Source organism: Liolophura sinensis, chromosome 9 (assembly GCF_032854445.1).
Source record: "Liolophura sinensis isolate JHLJ2023 chromosome 9, CUHK_Ljap_v2, whole genome shotgun sequence".
NCBI classification, from domain to species: domain Eukaryota; kingdom Metazoa; phylum Mollusca; class Polyplacophora; order Chitonida; family Chitonidae; genus Liolophura; species Liolophura sinensis.
The window spans coordinates 34,206,837-34,229,492 of record NC_088303.1 but is presented as its reverse complement, the minus strand read 5'-3'; the positions used below and the strand labels follow the sequence as shown (position 1 = coordinate 34,229,492).

The 22,656-nt window shown below is 38.8% G+C and overlaps 1 protein-coding gene across 2 annotated transcripts; it reads right to left on the bottom strand.

Annotated features, from left to right (window-relative positions):
- Positions 1-438: 438 nt before the first annotated feature.
- LOC135475307 (ventricular zone-expressed PH domain-containing protein homolog 1-like) lies at positions 439-22,276 on the bottom strand. Of its 2 annotated transcripts, none has more exons than XM_064755151.1 (15): positions 22,068-22,276; positions 18,708-18,928; positions 17,101-17,245; positions 16,550-16,724; positions 14,975-15,138; positions 14,263-14,472; positions 13,289-13,503; positions 9,264-9,467; positions 8,779-8,896; positions 6,302-6,425; positions 5,339-5,478; positions 3,279-3,413; positions 2,474-2,623; positions 1,801-1,905; positions 439-1,407 (listed from the first exon to the last, which is right to left on the bottom strand). In XM_064755151.1, the coding sequence occupies exons 2-15, from the start codon at positions 18,914-18,916 to the stop codon at positions 1,132-1,134; spliced, it is 2,370 nt and encodes a 789-aa protein (XP_064611221.1). In that variant the 5' UTR covers positions 18,917-18,928; positions 22,068-22,276; the 3' UTR covers positions 439-1,131. The 2 variants fall into 2 exon arrangements, with proteins under 2 accessions (XP_064611221.1, XP_064611222.1); XM_064755152.1 differs by having other exon boundaries at positions 439-1,389.
- Positions 22,277-22,656: the final 380 nt, after the last annotated feature.

The following is a 22,656-nucleotide window of genomic DNA, read 5'->3' as shown; positions in this document are numbered from 1 at the left end:
AAATATAGTCATTTACAGTATTCTGGAATGTTTCAGGAGGAAAATTTAATGTGTTTAGAACTTCAATACCTTGTGGTGTATAATACTCTAATGGGCTCAAGCGGTCTAACAAAATACACTAATATTATAATATAATACCTCTGCTGTATATACAGTATATAATAAAATATCTCTAAATTGGTCCATTTGAGATTCTCAACTTCATACAGAACATCTAAAGCTTCTCTACCATGAAGTTTCACTATAATACTCTGCTCAAGTCTCTCAACCAATAAATACATCATCAATGTCTACTAAACAGGCACAAAAATCATTCAGCAGATTTCTTTTCCATTCAAAACAATTTGGATCCAACATGTATAATATGTTTTACATGTCTATGGCTTCCCATGATACATGTATATTTGAAAAAAAAAAAAAAAAATTTATTTTTGTGCTGGGGTGATACCTGTTTGGAGGTTGGTCCAAAAGACTACTGCATAAAGATGAAGACAAACACCCACTCCAGTTTGGACTAGAATAACCACTAGATGTGGAAAAAGTGATTCAATGTAAAGTTTTGTAGCTGCCCTACTCATACTAGCAGATAACAGCCTCGTAGTACATGTAAGCCCACAAGCTGATGGTAGCAGATGTTATGGTTACAATAGCCTACATGTTGTATGGTTTCACTACGGATGAATTAACCACAGCAATGGAACCGGCCTCTTGTTTCACACTTTGATGACAGACTTTGACAGCCATGATGACCGACTGTCACTGTGACGATGGGTTTTACTGACATCATGACACATTTCACTGTCATGATGATATTGTACCGCCCTAGCATGAAGTGACGTCTATAGCACCAACATTGCTTGTGGGATTAGTGTCCAGGCCCTACTTCAGAAAACACAATCACTCAATTTTTCGCAACTATTTTCATAAACCCATATTGTCTTCAGGACTATATAAGCATAACAAGCACAACTTACAAAAAAAAGTTACTAAAACACAAATTGTGAATATGAGGAAAGTTTATAATTGGACACCATAACCCAACAGCAGAGTCTCATACCATGCCGAGTGATAGCCATTTTAGCTGCTGTCGCCACTGTCACATCAACTACAAGGACTACACTGGAAGCAGTGTTACAATTTAGTGTCACTTATGCCCACACGGGGGCGTCCCACTTTGACGCTCTGTGTCCTTTGTTTTTCCTGTTTCTGAGTCCTGGCCACAGCAATATGCAAACACTGCACCCATTGTTCAGCATTTTTTCTGTCTTTGGCCTTAAAGATGTAAGTCTGATCAGCTGTAAAGATTTCAAAGGCCCGTGGGATGTCCCGAATGCCCTTTCGCACTGCTTTGACGCTCTGGATTTTGGCAACGGGAAGAGTTTCTTTCCTCTGGAATGTTGAAAAAGGCTGGATCGATTAGAGGCAAGGGTGTGGAAACCCTGCCATGGTAACAACAGTTGGTAAGACAACAGCATGTGGGGACATAGCTTGGCCAACTATGGGGTTTTATAACAATATTTCTATAGGTCTTAGGGTTACAATTATCAAAACTGTACATGATACTACAGCTTAAAGACAGTCAGTTTTATGGGCAACAGAAAATGGGAGGGCCTCTTGTAAACAACTGATATTTTGCAAGTTGGTGTAAGACTTGCATGCCAACAGCCCAACAAATGCAATTCAAGGCTCACCAAGGCACCACAAACAACACATTTCCTTCCTATAAATATTTACTCTTTTGCCTTTGCTGTAGAAGTCACAGAAACTACAGAAGTTAAATATAAAGGTAGGCCTACTCACTGAATCACTTTTGCTGTAGGTGATATGAGCTCCTGACAGAGTGAAGTAGCGAGTCTTCCATCGCTTAAGGAATTTCCATCGTCCTTTCTTCTCCTTTAGTTGGCCCTGGTGGTAAAATTTGACATCATTCATTTGCAAATATCCGAAAATACTACCAATGATTTTCCACACCTTTCCACTAAATTTTTCTCAACAATATTAAAAGGTTTACTTTAAGGACAAGACAGCACCTGCATGTAGCTGACACATATTTCAAACTGGGGGGATTTTCAAGCCTTCAAGTTGGATATTCAAGCTTTCTTAAAAGTATATCCTGTATTATTTTAATAAAATTTCACTGAATAACATGTAAAACAAAATGAAAATACTCCTCAAACGGCTGGTGTGAATGGAGGCAGCCATCTTGAGAATTTTATCCAATCAAACGCGTTGCTATCAGACTGCGCTCTATGAAGTGACACTACTGCATAAAACATCATGATTTACTTACATGTAGCGGAAGTGCCCTTTCATGCAGTGTTGTGGGACATATCGTATCATTTACAAATCGCTCGAGTCACAGGTGAGTGCCAGTTTACAACATACCACCTTTGAACTGACAAAACTCCTGACCAAAAATATGGGCTAAAGTAATTATTTCTGAACGTAAGAACTAACTGTATGGGTGACCTACCGCTATAACAGGGAACCCATCCTGGAGGAGACTTGACACTTTGTCAGGGTGGTTACACATGAAACAAGCCCACACCTTCTCAGGGGCGTTGAACTCGAACACATCAAAATATCGGACACTGTGCAGCTCCTGTATCAGCAAGTCCTGGTCCTATACACAGCGAAACAATCAGACAATGAAGTAAACACAGGTAAGGCCATCAGTAATTATATGTTTCTTGAGTGCAACTCAACCAGCCCTCCAAAAAGGGCCCTAAATTAAAATCTTCTTCAGGACTTTGGTAGGATTATCTTTCCTTAATTTCTGTATCAATGCTTCCAGAAAATCTTACTCCTTTCCGTTAACCATGATAAGGCTGTCTTAAGCTCAACAAAGAATTATTTATGGGTGGATTTATCACTCGTTGTCCTGATTTCAGACAATTTAATCTCAATTTTGACATTTTACACCACATTCTGTCTTGAAAAAGTTCTGGGTGTTGAGGAGGATGGGGTGGGGGTTGAGCCTTCAATAATAGTTTCGTCATATCAAGATGAGCTCCCTGGAGCAGGCAGGCTCTAGATACTGTGTATCTATCATGTCTTCCTATGTGCACTGGATACTCCCCCTCCCAAAAAATCACTTTGAGCCTGGTGACAAGATCTTCAGTTTCCTCCTTGTTCCTTTTTTTTAAACTTCATCATATTTCATCGTCCCATAAAGCCTTGACTTAACACACTGGCTACACCTAACCTTGTGAAACTGATCATTCTGGGGGTCTGTGTCATACTACATGCTAAATGTTGATTGGCTAGGAGCAACAGACCTTTTGAGATGGAAACGCTGATGTGACGAGGGTGAGGAAGTTACTGCTGGTTCTCTCCATCCTCAAGGCATCCCAGCATGCCCGCAGTGAGCTAACAGCTGGGTCCTGAGTACTCAGTGCTGTGGATGCCCGAGACTGCAACAGATAAGCAAAATGAATACTTATGCGAAAGAAATAATGTCAAATTATAGCAAATTTGGTAACTCTTGCCCATTTGTGTCTCCAACTAAAAGCTGATGTGTGTGTTCCACATACATTCTTTAAGAGACATTTTAACAGTAAGGCAGTGTAACACTCCACCTTTTGTATATGGCTGAACTTCTGATTTACCGGTTTACAACATTCTGTCAAAAAATGTACATCAAAGCATGGTTTCTTTCACATTAGAATGTACAATGTAAGTTGGAACGTTGTTATTAACCCAATAATCAGAAGTTTTTTTAATACATATCTATTTTCATACAAATAATGTGATGTGAAATAATGTGAATGTCTTCAAAAAATTCTGTGTGAAAACAGGGTAAGAGAAGAGACTCATTGTTTGACAGGCTCTGTTAGATACTTCACTGATACTAAAAAAGGACAACTTGATTTTTAAAAATACATTAAACCATTTTTTTTTTTGGCTTAGTCGAATTAACAATATTTTCAGTTATTTCAGCCATACAATGGAATTGTGAACACCAGGTTCAATGGAACATCATGCTCAATGGAACATCATGCTCCATGGAACACCAGGCTCATTGGAACACCATGCACATAAGAACACCAGGTTCAATGGAACATCATGCTCAATGGAACACCAGGCTCATTGGAAAACCATGCACATAAGAAGACCAGGTTCAATGGAACATTATGCTCAATGGAACATCATGCTCAATGGAAAACTGGAAAACCAGGCTCATTGGAACACCATGCACATAAGAACACCAGGTTCAATGGAACATCATGCTCAATGGAAAATCATGTTCAATGGAACACCAGGCTCATTGGAACACCATGCACATAAGAACACCAGGTTCAATGGAACATCAAGCTCAATGAAACACCATGCACATAAGAACACCAGATTCAATGGAACATCATGCTCAATGGAACATCATGCTCAATGGAACACCAGGCTCATTGGAACACCATGCACATAAGAACAACAGCTTCAAATGGAACATCATGCTCAAGGGAACACCAGGGTCATTGGAACACCATGCACATAAGAACACCAGGTTCAATGGAACATCATGCTCAATGGATAATCATGTTCCATGGAACATCATGCTCATTTGAACACCATGCACATAAGAACAACAGGTTCAAATGGAACATCATGCTCAATGGAACACCAGGCTCATTGGAAAACCATGCACATAAGAACAACAGGTTCGATGGAACATCATGCTCAATGCACCACAAAAGATGAACCCATAGCACCAGTGCACAAACAGTGAGTCTACCATTACTGGGCCTTTACGGTCGCTGTGAGTTCAAGCCCAGCTCATGCTGGCTTCCTCTTCGGCTGTATGTGGGAAGGTCTGCCAGCAACCTGCGGATGGTCGTGGTTTTCTTCCGGGCTCTGTCCGGTTTCCACCCACCATAATGCTGGCCGCCGTCGAATAAGTGAAATAGTCTTTGAGTACGGCGTAAAACACCAATCGAATAAATAAATAAATTACTGGGCCTTCACATTTATGCTTCTCTCGAGGTATCAAAATTGTCTTAAGTCCTCTGTCATTGACATGACCCAACAAGAGAATGGACATAGAACAGCCCAATACCACAGGTCAAAATACTGAATTTCACCTGAAGTCTGGTTTATAAATAGTACTTTCAGAAGCACACAAACGCCCTTAAAATGACACTTTTGAGCTCAACACTGAAATTTTTCAAATCAATCAAACTACAAGAAGTAACTCTTAAGTGATCCTGAAAGGTAGAAGATTAAATGAGAATCAAGCTAAACACACCAGGCTGAAAAATGCTAACCCTTAGGTGAAATACAGTATTGTCAGAAGATCCATACTGATAATGATATATTTCACAAACTTGTCAGAGCAATAGCTTACCTGTATGGCTAAGAACATTAAATGTATCCAAGTCTTTGGATTTTTAGTATCCATTGAAAAGTAGATCTGACTGTACAGACACTGGTCACCTTGTTTGACACACAGGAAATTGAGCTTCACATAACGCTTGTGTCGACCATCTGAAATAAAAAAAAAAAAAACAATGGGTGAATATACATATACTTATTTATTGATGTGGTCGGCATTTATCAACATACTCAAGTTTTTCAGTTATACAATGATACTCAGTTTTACATATGGAGGAAGCCAGAGTGCTGAAAGTATTAAAACCCCCATAATGAACTGGTGTGACAAATACATTTTAACCCATTAGCCCATATTACTGAAGGTAAATGATCTCTGATGAACTTCGTGTAAGACCATCTGAACAGCCAAATGATTCCCCCCACAACCAATGTTCTGTGAACAGTGGAGATGAGGGAACCTCACAGACTCCCTGTCCACGGCTAAACATAAGCCCACACACGCTGTGAAAGAGTAGCTAACTCTACAAGTACATACCAGTGGTTTAAAATTTCTCAGCTTTTTTCAGTTTAAGCTGAAGTTTATAGTTAGAAAAACCAGTAAAAGTCACATAAATATCCCACAACTAAATTGTGCAAGGCCACAGCAATTAGAATTTCTGGTTTACAGCCAAAATGAATCTTTTCCCAATGTAGGAAGAGGGAATCAAAAACTAAAAATAAAAAATCACCCAATCTGTGGGAAATGTAGAATGTATGGAATTTTTACACTTAAAGACACATTCACATCAGAAAGCCTTGAAAAATCAAAAAAGCACAAAAATATTAAGATCCGACAAAAATAAAGAGGTGGATTTTTGGTTTTATTGTGTTTTTTAATTTTTTAGTCTCAGTGAACTCGTAAAACAAGTATTGCTGCATTGCTAACCACAATCACTATCAGTGAATCTGTTATGCAAGTGGTCTCTGAATCACTTACTGACGACGCAGCACTTGGCTGGAAGAGGTATCCTGGCAGACACGGTATTGATGTAACTCTTGATCTTACTCAGGTGTTTTTCACAGAACAACTGTATGGTGTCCCTCTGGCTATTAGCTTCTATCTGTATGGTTGGAAAAATAAGTAGTCATTTAACAGAGATGCAAAGTATACTTCAGTAATAATACCCTAAATGACCTGAAATTTCGTCCATGGCTAAGTTGGTCATTTTTCATGATTATGAAGGTTCCATTGATTTATTCATTTATCTGACTGATATTTATCTGCCATACTCAAGAATATTTCCCTTATACCACGGCAGCACCAATGCGGTCGCTGTGAGTTCAAGTCTAGCTCATACTGGCTCCCATATGTGGGAAGGTCTGCCCGCAACCTGAGGATGGTCGTGGGTTTTCCCCGGGCTCTGCCTGGTTTCCACCCACCATAATAAATAAATATATAAAAATAAATAAATAAATATACCACGGCGGCAAGGTTCCATTGATTTTAGAATGATTTTTTGGGGTGTATTTGGACTTTCGGCCAATATTTTACAGAGAAAAAAAGTGTTAGCATGAAAAGTACTATTTTATGACATTTATTGACTTCCAAAAATCCATTTTTTTTAGGTCATCCAGGTTAGTTGAAGTGAAACAGGAAGAAACTACTGAATTGACCAATTTATCTCATATTTCATTCACGCAACACATGCAAAAATATCCATAAATTTGCATTTAATCCAATTAGTATATTACACCATCTGTTAACAGGTGTCCAAACACGCCTAACATTAAATCAAACAAAAATTTGAAGAAACATTTGATTTCTGGAATGATAAATCATTATCACACAAACTAACAATTAACGGCTTGATTGTAGTAATTATAGAAACAACTGCTCACATATCACATACACTGTGCTTTAACGGAGATCCCTAACAACCCCCGTAAATCAAAGGGCGTTTTTAATGTCTGGTCCATATTTTCTCAATCTGTGGCATTTTTAGCTCATGTATGTAACTTTACAGTATTCAGCCTCGTGTTATTGGAGATGCAAGCCACTCCTGGATATGGAATAATCTTGAAATTAGCTGTAAAAGTATAGCGATTGTCTCCTGTTCTCTGTGTTGTACACATAGCGAAGGCTCAGACGCCCGTAGCGAATGTAGCGCTGTGACATCACAAGGTCAACGCTAGCTCCATTGTAAAGGAGTAGATTTTCTGATGTTTGATCACCAAATCCTGCCGTTTTTCTACATTTTAACTAATCGGAATCACTTCAGGGGATATCAAACTATTTATCAGCAGTTTGGAAGGTGCAGCACTGAGGATCTACTTTAAATACCTAACTCAATCCCACCCCAACCCCACTAAGACCACATTACCCTCACCCCCATGTCTATACCTGCCCAATCATTCTTTGAAATTAATCCATGCTTACACAGAAATTCATCAGTAAGTTTTAACTTAACATGAGGAAGGGTTTTGTTTTAACCTCTGAGGTGTGTGTGGGGGGGGGGGAGGGGGGGGGGGCTCTGTGGGAAGTTGGATTAATTAATGAACCTGTTTTTCCAAATCTTACCAGATTAAAACCAAGTAATACCTCAATGCAATAATCATTAAATTTTGAACACAGTAATAAGTAGGTATTTCGTATATAAGAAGTGACTGCATAAGCTTCTCATTCAGACCTCCTTTTGCAATGCCTCTGAGATTTGAACACAATATAATAGCTATGAGGCACAGTTGTCCGACAAAAGCCTTTATTTAATAAATATATCCTAAATGTCAACTGATCTTTGAATAAAGTCAAAAGATTCAAAGAGTTTCAGGTTTGACTGAGATTTCATCTTATAACTGACAGTTTTGTTGAATTCTTTTTTACTACGTAACACAAGGCAAACTAAAAACGTAACAAGATGCATGTATGTAAGTGAAACTTGTAAAGCAAACTGCTCAATGAAAAATACGAAAACGTATCTCCTATCAGTGCATTATTTAATATGATTCCTTTTAGTGGCATTTTAGTGAAAATAACAAGGCAAAGCCATATGGATAACAATTTCAAGTATGTTCCTGTCTCTTTACACACACGAACGTGCCCGACAGCAGTCATTCGCTCAATGTACATGTATTTCATGTTAATTATGGTATAATCGTTATGTTTGATAACAGATTTAGTACCTTCACTGAAATGTCACTTAAGAACAAACAAAATGTTGTCATGTTTACATACCCTGACCCGACCAGAGGGAAGGGCTTAAAGGAAACACGAAATGCATGGTTTTAATTTCTTACTGACAATTTTACATATCTTAAAATATGCCCCACAAAAGAAAAATTAATGAAAAATTTCCTGAGTAACCATAATCTTCATTTTAGAGTCACTTTTCATGAATCATTTAACACGCAAATGACCATATTCTACATAATTACTTCTCTGAATTTGAAATATTCTTTCCCCTGATATTCACTTACCACAGGTAAGGGTGTTAAGATTGTGGTGTTGTTGCTGACACTGCCAGTCATAGAGCCTTTCTCAGAGGTCGGGCTGCTTGACCTTTCAGCCTGAGATTTGAAGTTAGGAGTGCTGGCTCTGGGGGGAAATGAATGGGCAGTGTGACATTCAAAACTAGGAAAAGAGTGCAAATTATCCAATTCACAATTGTCTATAAGAAAGAGACACAAGAAAGACAGCTGATATTGAAAACTGCCTCAAATTTACATCGAAAACTTCAAGTTCTGTATTTGACTGGCAACTCATGAATTCGTGAAGATAATTCCACACACATATGTAACTGTCACTTTTGCTTTAAGTCATGCACATAAAAATGATGAGGACTTGAAATTAGCTGAAATGAGTTAAATTTCAAAGCAAACAATTCTCCTAGTAAATTACTGCCTCTGATGTTCTTTCTTAGCACCATGAGAAACTATGCGTGAAATCCAGTTAGTAATTATACCCTGATGTTCTTGCTGAATTTGACACCTTGCCAGACCTGGCAAGGCTCTGCTCACTGGAGCGTAGACTTCCACTAGGCACGTTGGACGATTTGACACCAGATGTACCGCTGACATAAGAGTTGTTTGGGGGATTTCCCACTGTGATGATCGTCACGTTTCCTTCTGTTTGGCTGGACACAGATCGCATTTCCTTCTCCCCTGAACTGTGACAAAACAAACGCGAACAGTTATTTTCAGTAAAACTAACCATGATTTGGGATTCTCGGTTCAGTGGCATATGTCATTATAATAAAGACACAAGGCTATAAGCTGGTTAAGTGACCACAAACTATTGTCCAATCTTAAACGTACCTGCAAATTTTTGGCGGCGACAATGTGTCACTCTTTCTGTTGGTCAGATATTTTATCTATACACACTTAACTAGGTGCCTGAGTACAAGAGGATGTTGACCTTTTGTGGGATGTTGCACCTAATGTGAATCTGTGCTTGTGTTTTAAAGGCAAAGAAAACACTAAAATGAAGTATTTATCAGATGCTCTTTGTTTTTTAAATAATTTTTCTAATTGTCTAAAATACATTTAAAACATAGTTATTGTATACATGTAAGTATCTAGGGGTGTGGGAAAGTCCATGGTTTGGTGTCAGTATTCTTTAAAGGCAAAGAAAACACCAAAATTAAGTATTCATCAGATGAAAGACCATTAAACACTGTCCAGGGAAATAGTTTGATTTACTTTTTTGTAAGTTTTCAAACCGACTAATTCAAAAATGCATTTAAAACATAGGATTCTATGGTGGTCTGTTGGGACCCAGAGGGTATCAGTGATGTCACAGCAAATATTTTTGGCTTGAAATAGTTTGTTTCAAGGTCCACTTGTTGAATGCATTCATGTCTCTAAATGAAGATGCAGGTTTCAATGATGTAATATAGAAATCTATGTGTGTCAAGTTGTAAAAAGCTGAAGTGACACTGGTCACTGGTCCCATATATGGTGCCAGAAAAGGCCACAGCAGAATCCAAAGTTTTAAATGCATTCACTAGGTTGAAATATAATCTAAAAAAAAATAAATCAAACTATTTTTCCGAACACTTTTTAATGGTATTTCATTTTACAAGTACTCCATCCTAGCGTGTTCCTTGCCTTTAAGCATCTGCTGTAGCAAAGTATCCTACACATGCTTATCACTAACTCATTAGCGTCACTTATGACTTCATCACAACAGACACAATGTGTACCAAAAGCCAATGTGTACCAATGAAGTCTTGTGAAATAAAACATTTTTTTTTTTTAAAACATTTTTATGTCTCCCAAATATCACAACTAATTGCACAGGACTGTGGCAACTTATGGCAACAGTGTCTTTTTCATACCTTCAACAACCCATGGAAAATGAATTTCAGATTGCTGTTGCAGCCAATTACAAACATTAAAATCCTGCAACTGACAAGTGATTTAGATGGACAGACGAGACAATACTGGCTGCAGTTATGCAGCACATTTATTTAGCATGTAGCCACCATTTATTAGATGGAACACAGAGACAATCTGTACTGTACTCATCAACTGAAGTAATAGGAAGTCAGTGTGCACAGAATTTCTTAGCCACCTGATTGAATTCCAAACCACTGTCACATCAGTTTCTTTTCTTGTTAAGGAGAGAAAAACAAACTGTATATATAGACACATACACACGCACGAATCATTTAGCTAAAACTGGACACATACTCATCAAACTTAACGCAGATGTTTTTTTTTCTGTTGAGAAATGTGATGGTAAGTCTCTTACCATTTAGAAGTGTTGGGGTAATATGGGTAATACTGCTGCCTTCCAAACAAATCATTCCTGTACAGGCCACAATGGTCACATGTCAGCTGACATCTGAACACACCCCGGCATATATTACACAGTCCTCTCTGCATGTTGACAGACCCGAGGGGAGAGCAGGAATGAGGGAATGGTCTGGACAGGAAAGTATACAGCCTTAAGGGGCTCGTCAGGGAGGGGACAGCGGGTGGGGCATCTACATAACAAAGGGGGAGGGGGGGTGGCATGGGAGGGGGGAATAGGAGGGGGGGAGCACAGATGTGGTGGGGTAGGAGATAGACGTATGGTAAAGAAGCACCAGGGAGGTTAATAAAACAGAAAGAGAGAAACTCTCTGTGAGCATACTGGGAAAGGGATAAAGGGGTAAAGGATTAAAGGGTGCAGATTTGATCCACTACAGAGTCCAAGAGCCAGAGGGGTGTTGCATTCCACAAGGCAATTAACCTGTCCAACCGCTTGTTGACCCCCTGCAGAGTAAATTGCCCTATCCCTTTCTCTCCCCTCCGCCACCAGTAGCTTGGATCCGACTGACAGGCCTTTGCTAGTTTTAACCAGGTAACATCTGGTATTGCTCACCTGAGCATACAGCCTATTCTCTTCCAAAATAACTGAGAACAGATCCAATTTTAGCACCTAGGTGTTACCCTGGACAGTGAGGACTGTATTAGATAACTGACTAGACAGTGGCTAAGCTGATATACAAGGACTGTCCACAATACTGGCTTTGCACTGAAAAATCACAAAGACCTTCATGTATTTCAAACGTAAAGCTGTCAAATTTCAGAGAGACATTTCATCATGCCTTTGTGTATCTAGTCCATACACTTGTGCATCCTTTGTGTTTATGTGTACACATTCGTCTTAAATATTACACATTGTAGTATTATTTTTTTGTTTTTAAGTGTTCGATTCGTTTCAGCCCATGGTTACTATGAAAATTAGGTTACACTAATAGTGTGACCGTGTTAAAATATAGATTACAGTTATTAAATTGGGGGTAAATGTGTAAGTTTTTTGTCACACTAGAGACTCAAAGGCAAAGAATCAAGTACATGAATCTATCAGATTAAAGACCACTAAACAATGTCCAGCAAAACTGTTTCATTTATTTTTGTTTTAGAAGTTTTTCGACTGAGTAAAATCCTTTTAAAACACCAATGTTTAACGTAGTCTGTCGTGACTCAAATGGTATCACTGATGTCACATCCATATTTTTTGCTTAAAAACAGTTTGCTTCAAAGTACATTCAGCGAGTGACTTATATTTGTAGATCTATATGCATTTTGAATGAAGGAATTTAGCAGTGCATGTGTGTCAAGTGGCAAAAACCTGGTAGTCCCAATATGCTCTGAAAAAAACCACTACGGACTCCAAAGTTTCAAATGCATTTTACAAGGTTGAAAAATTCTAAAAAAAAAATGATCAAACCATTTTTATGAACAGTGTTTAATGGTCTCTCATCTGACCTATACTTCACGTCGTTGTTTTTGTTGTTGTAGAGATCATGTTGGTTTCTCGGGACTTGTTTACCAATAAAAAGTTACAAATCACTACAGTCCAGATAACTTCTGCCTCTCGCCTTTCATGGGAAGGTGGGATTGGGTATTGTTTTTTTATGATATTAGCCTACCCTATTTAGATCAGATAAACGTTTCTTCCCTGCCAAAAACATCACAGCCATAGAACTGGCATCAAGAAAACAATTGTCATTCCTGTCTCCATATTCGAAACATTCACATACATAATTCTTGTATACGTTTATTTTCAGACTAATCTGGATCTTAACTTTCTGAAATCTTGCAAAATTAAATCTCGAATGGCGTATAAAATCTATGTCTTACTGCCGTGTTCTCACGTTTCTCATGGATTTGCTGGCATTAAGTTGCCAATGGTGCCCTCCTGTGCGGTCTTGCATGAAGCTTATCTGTATCAGTATGATATGTGTTACGAACTGACGAGTTCGCCAGACATGCCAAAGTTGGTGCTATACTCCAGGCATTCTGGATTTCTCCACTCATAAGCTGACCACCTTAGTAAACTGGAAAAATTCGGGATGGTTTTAACCATCAATCAAATCAAATACATACTCAAAAATCCGTCTGAAATAAAAATTTCATATGTATGCAAATTCCTACAAGAGTTAGTTTCATAGTTTTAACTTGTGAGAAACATGTGAGAAAGGAACACCAAACATACTATTTCTGGTTGTCGTCTTTCAACTGCTCTACCAGAATTCGCACCGAGCTTGCACAATTCTGTCCAAGTTTGTTGATCTCTGCAATGTGTTCGGCCAGTAAGCTGTGATTTGTCAAACATAGGGCTCTGATTTCCTGCAAGACGATTGGCTGGATTGCATGTTCTGTGGAAGCCAACTGACCAACCAGATACTCCAAGCTTTCCTTTGCATGAGACTGAAAAATACAGAAACAAAGAAATTGGAATTACTTTCAAATTATGGGGAAAAAGACTTGAAAATGAATGTCTGAACTGCAATTTATCAGTTCATTCTGACCTCTCTTTGTCTACTCCATAAATCAAAGTGCACTCAAGTGGAATCAAGACAAAGCACATAATTTCAGATGTCCCACCTATCCAAAACTCATCCCTAAATATGCACCACTTACATGGGAAAGTGACCTCAAGGGAGGTAATTTTGTGTGGCCCTACTGGCTAATTGGATACAAAGTCCCCAATATGTGCAAATACTTGACGGATGCTTGAAGAATATTTTTGTAACTGACATATCTAATATATTATAACAAGTGACACCAAACAAGAATATAGTCATAAATTGATAGTATTTATCCGAAATTGTGTATTTCCTTTCAATTTTCTGAAAATCAAAGTTTAATGTGAAGCGGGGATTCCATTTAATCACTATTCAAAATAATGGCCATGCTGAAGGCTACGTTATCATATTTTCTTTAATGATTGTAAATGCATCAACATAAACATTTATTTTATAAAATTTTATTATTATGATATATTTGAGAAGTGTTGGTAATGATTCTGTATCAAAATCACTTACTAAAATATCACTGACACAGCAAGGGCTACAAGAAGTGAGACGTAAATTAATTCAATTTCAAAAATCAAGACATTATTATAAAATGCTATTGGTCAAATTCATCAGATGGACTGTGGTAAAATACATGCAACATTATACCAACCTCACTCAGGTTTCCAACTGCTCCTATAATCTGTGCCACTTGGGTCAGTGTGGTAGGCTGCTGCTCCACTGTCTGTTTCAGCAAAGGGAGGTGACTCTCCATGCTGGCAGGGTTTGCGATGGCTATATCCACCAGGACGATCAGCACAAGAGGGGTGAGGAGTGTGTGAGACAGGAACTCACATAGCTTCTCTACATACGGCTCCATCAACTGGGATAAACACAATGTTGTTGTTGTATCAAAGGTGTGGTCAAAATATATACGTACTGCTAATGTATGTGCTTTATATGTATATTTCCAGCCAAAAAATTCTATGGTATTGCAAATACAGTCAGCTGTTCTTAGTTTTACAATAGCTCAATCAAACTGCATGATGGCTGTGGCCTTATTGCTGTTTTGATATTTTATTTGCAAAACTTAAAATTTTATACAAAGATTCACAGGCCTCATGTCAAAAGTTAGGCAGATTATAATCTGCAATCTTTCACCTTCAAAATTATATTGTTTATATATATCATATGGACATTCTTTGTCTTGAACTTGAGTTTCTTTTCACTACTGCCCAGTTATATCTCACTGCGATCAATCCAGAGGGTATGTCATAGTAAATTCAGAGATCGTACTGATCCCACCTGGCCATGTTTTTAAGTCATGTGAAGAACTTGGCTAATTATAGAAGCTGATGTTAATGCTACAATCAGGCCTGTCCTACCTTGGGTTTGAACTTGGTAACAAGAGCGAACAGTTCAAAGAGGCTGACTTGCTCGGCAATGTCACAGGTGGAGAGGATAGTCACCAGCTCTGAGAGGTGCTGTAAAATAGGGTCCTTGTTCTGGGTAAAGATCTGAGGCAGAACTCTTGTCAGGGACGGATTACCTACAACAACAACAACAATACACCTGATAAACAAGAACTCTCGTCAAAGATGGGTTACCTACGACAACAACATCACACACTTGGTAAATTTTGCCAAAAAAAAAAAAACATTCTTTGTTATCTTGAATACAAAATCTTTACAGAAAGCAACATTATTTTTAAATCCTAAGGCAACTTTAAGTTCCTGAACTTAAAATGGCTCTAGACATGGCCCTGTTCAGTTAAGTAAATCATGGAAAACCTGACCAACCCGTCCCAAGACTTATTTTCATCTACTCGTAAATGTATGGAAGAAGCCACACTTTTAGATGACTGGCTGTTTATAAATGTAAGTAGGGTGACTTGCAACTGAATTAAATGTTAATACATCCCCCTGTCAGTCAGGCCAGTGTTTGCTTTACTCTGCAGGCATGTTGAGCCATGCAATGGGCATGAAAACTTACCGAGGAGAATACATCCCCCTGTCAGTCAGGCCAATGTTCATTTAACTCTGCTGGCATGCTGAGCCATGCAATGGGCATGAAAACGTACCAAGGTGAATACATCCCCCTGTCATTCAGGCCAGTGTTCGCTTAACTCTGCTGGCATGTTGAGCCATGCAATGGGCATGAAAACTTACCGAGGAGCATACATCCCCCTGTCAGTCAGGCCAGTGTTCGCTTTACTCTGCTGGCATGCTGAGCCATGCAACCGGCATGAAAACTTACTGAGGAGAATACATCCCCCTGTCAGTCAGGCCAGCATTCACTTAACTCTGATGGCATGTTGAGCCATGCAATGGGCATGAAAACTTACCGAGGAGAATACATCCCCCTGTCAGTCAGGCCAGCATTCACTTAACTCTGATGGCATGTTGAGCCATGCAATGGGCATGAAAACTTACCGAGGAGAATACATCCCCCTGTCAGTCAGGCCAGTGTTCGCTTTACTCTGATGGCTTGTTGAGCCATGCAATGGGCATGAAAACTTACCAAGGGGAATACAACCCCCTGTCAGTCAGGCCAGTGTTCGCTTAACTCTGCTGGCATGTTGAGCCATGCAATCGGCATGAAAACTTACCAAGGGGAATACAACCCCCTGTCAGTCAGGCCAGTGTTCGCTTTACTCTGATGGCATGTTGAGCCATGCAACCGGCATGAAAACTTACTGAGGAGAATACATCCCCCTGTCAGTCAGGCCAGTGTTCATTTAATTCTGCTGGCATGCTGAGCCATGCAATCGGCATGAAAACTTACCGAGGAGCATACATCCCCCTGTCAGTCAGGCCAGTGTTCGCTTAACTCTGCTGGCATGTTGAGCCATGCAATCGGCATGAAAACTTACCGAGGAGCATACATCCCCCTGTCAGTCAGGCCAGTGTTCGCTTAACTCTGATGGCATGTTGAACCATGCAATCGGCATGAAAACTTACCGAGGAGAATACTAGAGAGGATGAGGTGAATGTGTTTGGCCAGTAGGTCAGCGTTGTCTATGGCCGCCAGGGAAAGATAACTGGAGACGTTACGACTCAGCTCCTTGTTCTCACAGGCCAGAAAGCGGACAACCGTCGGCAAAGTCCGCTCCATGACAGGACGCTTACTGTAGTGCTGTACCACAACAAACAGTAACAGCTTAATAAACATAGGTGATAGGATAAATGACTGAGACTAGAACTGTCCTTCTAAACAGGTTCCTCGATACATTGCAACCGAGCATTTCATTTGATCAGGATTTCACTTCATGCTAAACACAAAAAAAATTATGAATTACAGCCAGTGCTAAACTTTTATAAACAAAGTTTACAATGAGTAAGAGGATCTTAGATTTAAGCTTGAGTGTTGGAAAGAGTAAGTCACAGCTCGCTTTATGAAACAATTACAACAGTTGTCTGGAGTAACATGTAGTGTACAGATATATCATTACGTCAGCATTGTGACAGCTTTGCAAAATGTGTGTGGGATTCTATGTGGGAAGCCAACTGACCAGAAATACACAGCTCATGATATCCGAGGCTATCTTGGCGTGGGGCGTGTCCTCATCCTTTGTTGTGGGGGTGAGGTTATGATCCAGACAGACCTCTAGGAGCCTGACAAGGGCTGACGCATGTCTCTCCACACTTTCTGTCTCTCTGTACAGACAAAAATAAACAAACACAATGTACATATTGTATAAGTTGCATTCCCGTGTCTGGCTGGGCTCAACTATACTAGCTATGTACAGCAAGGTAATCCTGGCCACATTAACGCTCAGTGGAGTTTGAAGTTTGGTGTTTGAAGTTTGGAGTTTGAAGCAGAAGCAGAAGCAGCTTTATATGGCTAACAAAATTGCAATATTCTGAAATCACACACTGTATTTAGTATTTTCAGTCTGTCAAAATGTTTTTGCCACAAGTTACCACAGATGGAAATACCATGTGCAGTGTCGAATTCCAATTAATGGCTATTTAATGTAGTAACCATACTGCTGCTACATGTAAGTGAAGCCGAATACCTAAAAGAACAAATTTGAACCCCGAGGGTTCAAATACCACAAAATCTTATGACATTTCAAGTAAAACAAGGATATTTTAACAAAAAAACCAAAAAACAACTGGGGCCGTCGGAAATGCAAATTTTAATTATTTGAACTAATATTTGTTGCCTGATTCCGAGAGTTCAATATTCATTGAAAAAAGATGTTTGGAATGTATTTTGATGGTATGATGATATCCTACTGGAAAAACATGGGTTTCGGCACCAAAAGTAATGCTTTATGACCATTACAAAAATGCATTTTTACAGCAAATGAATCTCTAGGTAAATACAGAAATTCATTTCTATCATGAGTGATCGGTCATATTTCTATAAAGCCTCTTAGCTAAAAATGGCACCACATTGTTAGCTTTCCATATAGTAACCATCTCAAGCTAGGAAAACCCCTTCACCTACCTCACTGCTTGATCCACTTGCACATGATGAAAGTAATTCAGGACAGATAACCTTAGAATTTTAAACCCTGTTCATGCAAATTTCACAGAGGATATGACAGTAACAATTCAGCAAACCAAACACACATCTATTGGACAAAATAAAATATCTGTACAGAAACACAAAGATATACTACTTACTAGGTCAGATAGCATACTCTTAAAGCATTCATGGCAACATTGTCATACTGACAGGTTACTCCTCTGCCCAGCCTCAAGCCAGCTGTAGTCTACATCCACTCAGTGACATGCCTGGACTGCAAGCCTGGTTAAAAGACTGCAGGATAAAAGTATATCCAGCTCTAAAACTCTATCCAATGTAAATCTGTCTATGTATGTACATGGAAGTTACCCTGTAGCCAATCAGAGCCAGCTTCTTTCCTGCCATGAGGCCTGACATCATTTCAACCATGTGCCAGCTGCTCATATGTTATTTCATCTTGACCTTTGTGTTTTAAAAAGCTTTCTGTGTTCTGTCTGACCTTTAATTGCACTGGAAGATGGTCTCATGTCTCATGAATACACCCCTAGAAACAGTGATCAGGCTTGCAGTTGAGATATGTCACAGAGCTGAGGTGAAGAATATGCTTCAGCGTGTGAAGTTTCAGAGCCCTCACGCTCTTACCTGACAGCAGTGGTAACTCTGGTAATACAGATCTCCACGACGCTCTGATCATTGTCGCTGATGGTGTAATCTGCAGATTCCGCGATCAGACGGATGTTGTCCAGCACCTCAGAGAGGTCCTCCTCGATCTCTTTATCGTCCAATGAAAACAAATCCCCGGCTTTTGACAAGTCTTTCTTGGTTATCACCTGGGTGAATAGCTCATGCATTTTGTCAATTTCCTGATTTGCAAAAAAAAAAAAAAAAAAAATGCAAACAAATTTTAGCACCTTACTCTGGGGTATGCCATCGCATCACTGACTGCAGGAACATGTACGTGAGGAACTGTCAGACTTTCAAGCAATATCACAAGCAATATTCTGGGGCTAGTACTTGCCCCAAAGGACTATGTATTTATTTTGAGCTAACCTGTTACAACAACAGCGCAATGTCCATTTACTTTTTGACATCATGATGGTGAAACAAAGGATTATTATAAAGGGGCCTCATTGGCTGACCAATTTTTCGAAAGGCTAATTGGATTTCACGGAAATATGTCATTTGTCATGTTTTTGTAATTAGTAGTGTTTCAACAGGCCATGGTGAAAGGCAGATCTCCCAGTGAGAAAATGACTGAGAGGATACAAAGCAAATTGCAACTCTTAAATCATCTGTGGAAAAAAAGAGTTGTTCCCATCCTTATGGTAATTAATTTCTGGAAAAAATACATCAATAACACTGTGAAAATTACCATGTTTACCTTGCTTTCAGGAAACCAATCAAATAATTTATTGATCAAAATACTTTTTACAAGCAAAATGTGACAAATAAATTTGTGGTACATGTATGTTATAGATCAGATTTCTGTGGTCTAGTATTTTTCTTTGGGTATTATTAGACATCCATTTCTGGATCAAAAAAGAACCTTTCAGTCAATCATGATTCTGAGGTTAATTGCAGAATGGCACACTTATATACGTACAGGGCTTCCTCTGGGTCAGTATTTTTTTTAGCCAGTCACTTTAGCCTCTCATCAGATTTTGTAGCCAGTACAATCTTTCTTTAGCCATACTTTCTTAGCGGCCTTGACTTAATCTTTGTGATCTTCAACTGATTGAATGGGAGCAGCAGCCATGACTCTTGGTGGTCTCCATCTGTAATTCGTTTTATCTACCTTGGTATAGCTGCTAGAATCTGCTTGGTCTCTTCCAGCTATATCTGGAGTTTATCCCATACCACATTTAGAACAACTGCCCTCAAAATAATGGGAGAGTGTTTTTGTTTTTTGAAAGAAATCAAACCTTTTTTCAATTAATCTGTGTAGGGTCCTAGTAAAATGAAATTTCCTCTATCAGAAAACTTTGTTACAAAATAAATTTATAAATTTAGTTCAAGGGTGGAAGGGTTAAATATTTCAACGGAGGTAACTTCATTTACATGTCTGACACTACCTATATTTATCTCCCTTAATATTTTTTAATTTTAATTTTTTTCTTTAGATTTGGCTATGAAAGGCATCCCCCAAAATGCCGTGATTCTGATTCATTAGTCTACAAAAATGATTTCCAAGCATTATCTAATGCAAGTCAACTTCCAAGAATGCTGAACTCTCTTTGTAGATTTCTGTCAATTAAAATTGCCGTGACTATGTTGTGGTTGTTTCGTTGAAATGAAGGCGCTTGAAATGGAAGTAAATGGATTGTTTTCATCAGAAAATTAGCGAAAATATGCATAAAACCACAGAAAACTCTCCTGCTTGAAAAGTACTAGGGTAACTTCGCCAGGTTATTTGTGTATAAGGTTTGTACATTTTCTTACGCAAATAAATTCATCACCAAAAACATTCGCATATTTTCGAATTTTATCACCATTTCAAAAAATTGTTCTAAATTTGCGACCGTTTCTTTTTTTAAATAATTAAAAAAAAACAGATATAATGCTTGCTAAAAATAATAAAATAAAATAAAATAAATGCACATGGTTTATACGAAACTGTGATTACGTTTATTTATTTCCGTTTGAAAAGAGAAGAACAACACATGGCCATGTGCACTGTGAGTCTTCGTACTGTCACCATTTCCACCTCTTCAATAGCCAGTATGTATTCTCAAGTAAATACTTTTGTCACCAAACCCTTTCACCATTTCCCTGATTTTATCATCAATCCAAATTTTTATTTGCAATTGGCGACAATGGCGAGCACCAGCGGAAGCCCTGTACGAGTATATGAACAAAATCTGAAAATTTAGTGTTCTCTCATAATCATTTTCAGACAAAAACGCCTTCTTTCATGATCTGTTACTTACAGAGAGGACCTGTTTCCTAACATCCCAACATTAATCTTAGCTCTTACTTGGCCAAGACAGTGTTAAAATGCACTGCTCAGCATCACTTATACAAGCTACATCTGTGTATTTATCTTTCACGCTTGTAATCTGCATTTATACCAGTATTCAATGTTTTTCATATATACCCACAATAGTTATGATGACGATTGCGTCTGCTGAAACTCTCTGCATTTTAATCTTACAATCAGCTCTTGGTACTGCACTCTTATGGGCACCCAAACAATGAAGTTATGACTCAATAAGCCGAATTGGTGTTTCAGGATTCTCACGTGTTCACACAGATATCCGCAAGACAGGTGGGGGATCTTGCATACTACCGCAGCTAAAAGATGTGATATTATGTTAAATGTCAACTGCTCTGTTGAGTTGATGGACATATGTGTTTTCAATCTAGTAACTATCGTAAAATAACGTCTTTTATCTAAGATAGTTTGCATGAGCCCCTACCTGTCTTGCCGATCTCTGCATAAACTCGCGAGCCCCTTGAAATGCCAATTAGGCTTAAGCAACATGTTATCAACATTACAACACAACTTTGGTGTATATTATGTATGTCTTAATGTGAACATAAACAAATAACAAATTATGTAGGGTAGGTTATATGTCGCATGCATGTCATCTTCATCATATTTTGAATGAAAAAATATACTTTAAGTACAATTCAAAGCACAACCCAAAATGATGAAAATAATTACTGGACTGCCATTGAACTTAAGCATGCACAAGTTCAGAAGAGTGGCTAGAAGTATGGTAAGTCTCATCAAAATCGGCGAAATAGTTTGGGAGGAGATGGATGGAGTCGTGTCTACAGACAGCCAGACAGATGGGTGATTCCAACATACCCCCACCTCCCTCATGCTAACTTGGTTATGGGGTATGACAACATTAAAATGAAACCAAAATCAGCTATTTAACCTATTCAAGCTGAAAACCGTAGGCTATACGCATATCTCACTTTCATTTTTTATGGCATCAAGAAGGACTGGAGAAGGACTTTAACTAGTAAACAATCAAATATAATGATCCAAATTACCAGATTCTGGTTTGCCAATGTACATCATACACAGCTACATTCCATCGTTTCCACGACAGTCTTCGCTGGTGCTCATGAGTTGACAGGTTGTCGACGTTGTTGTTGTTGAAGTACCTGGCTTCTCGCGTCAAGAAGAGAAATTAAAGTCGTGAAAATAGATTACACACCCAGATCTTGTAGTGCGAAGACAGAGCAACTCTTCCATTCAAGGTTCATTTCTCTCCGACTGCGTAGGCACATTCAGCAATTAATACCTTACATGAAGAAAGAAGAAAAGTTATTTGCAGATCTCATGACTGACAAGAAAAAATGTACGAGTCAGAAAAGACACTTTAGGGAAGTGTACCTTCAACTCTGGGACCGACACTATCCACACTGGGACTGGTTGTCGCCAACATCAACCCAAAATACCCGGAAACCGTGCTACTATGAAAGGTCTTTTTGTTTTTCATAACTAGTCAAAGTATATGTGTCCTATGCAGTTTTGGGTGTATTTGACACCACCGGACGATCACGGAAATCAATAGCTGCAATATATATGTAACTCATCTATCTTTTGAATGTCGCAGCATCGAGAGTTACAATGCGG

Coding starts and splice junctions, on each gene's coding strand:
- LOC135475307 (XM_064755151.1), bottom strand. CDS start 18,916: ATGCATGAGCTATTCACCCAGGTGATAACCAAGAAAGACTTGTCAAAA. Junction 6,426..8,778: donor TCTTAACACCCTTACCTGTG/GTAAGTGAATAT, acceptor CCAACCATACAG/ATAGAAGCTAATAGCCAGAG. Junction 1,906..2,473: donor ATGGGTTCCCTGTTATAGCG/GTAGGTCACCCA, acceptor TTTTACCACCAG/GGCCAACTAAAGGAGAAGAA.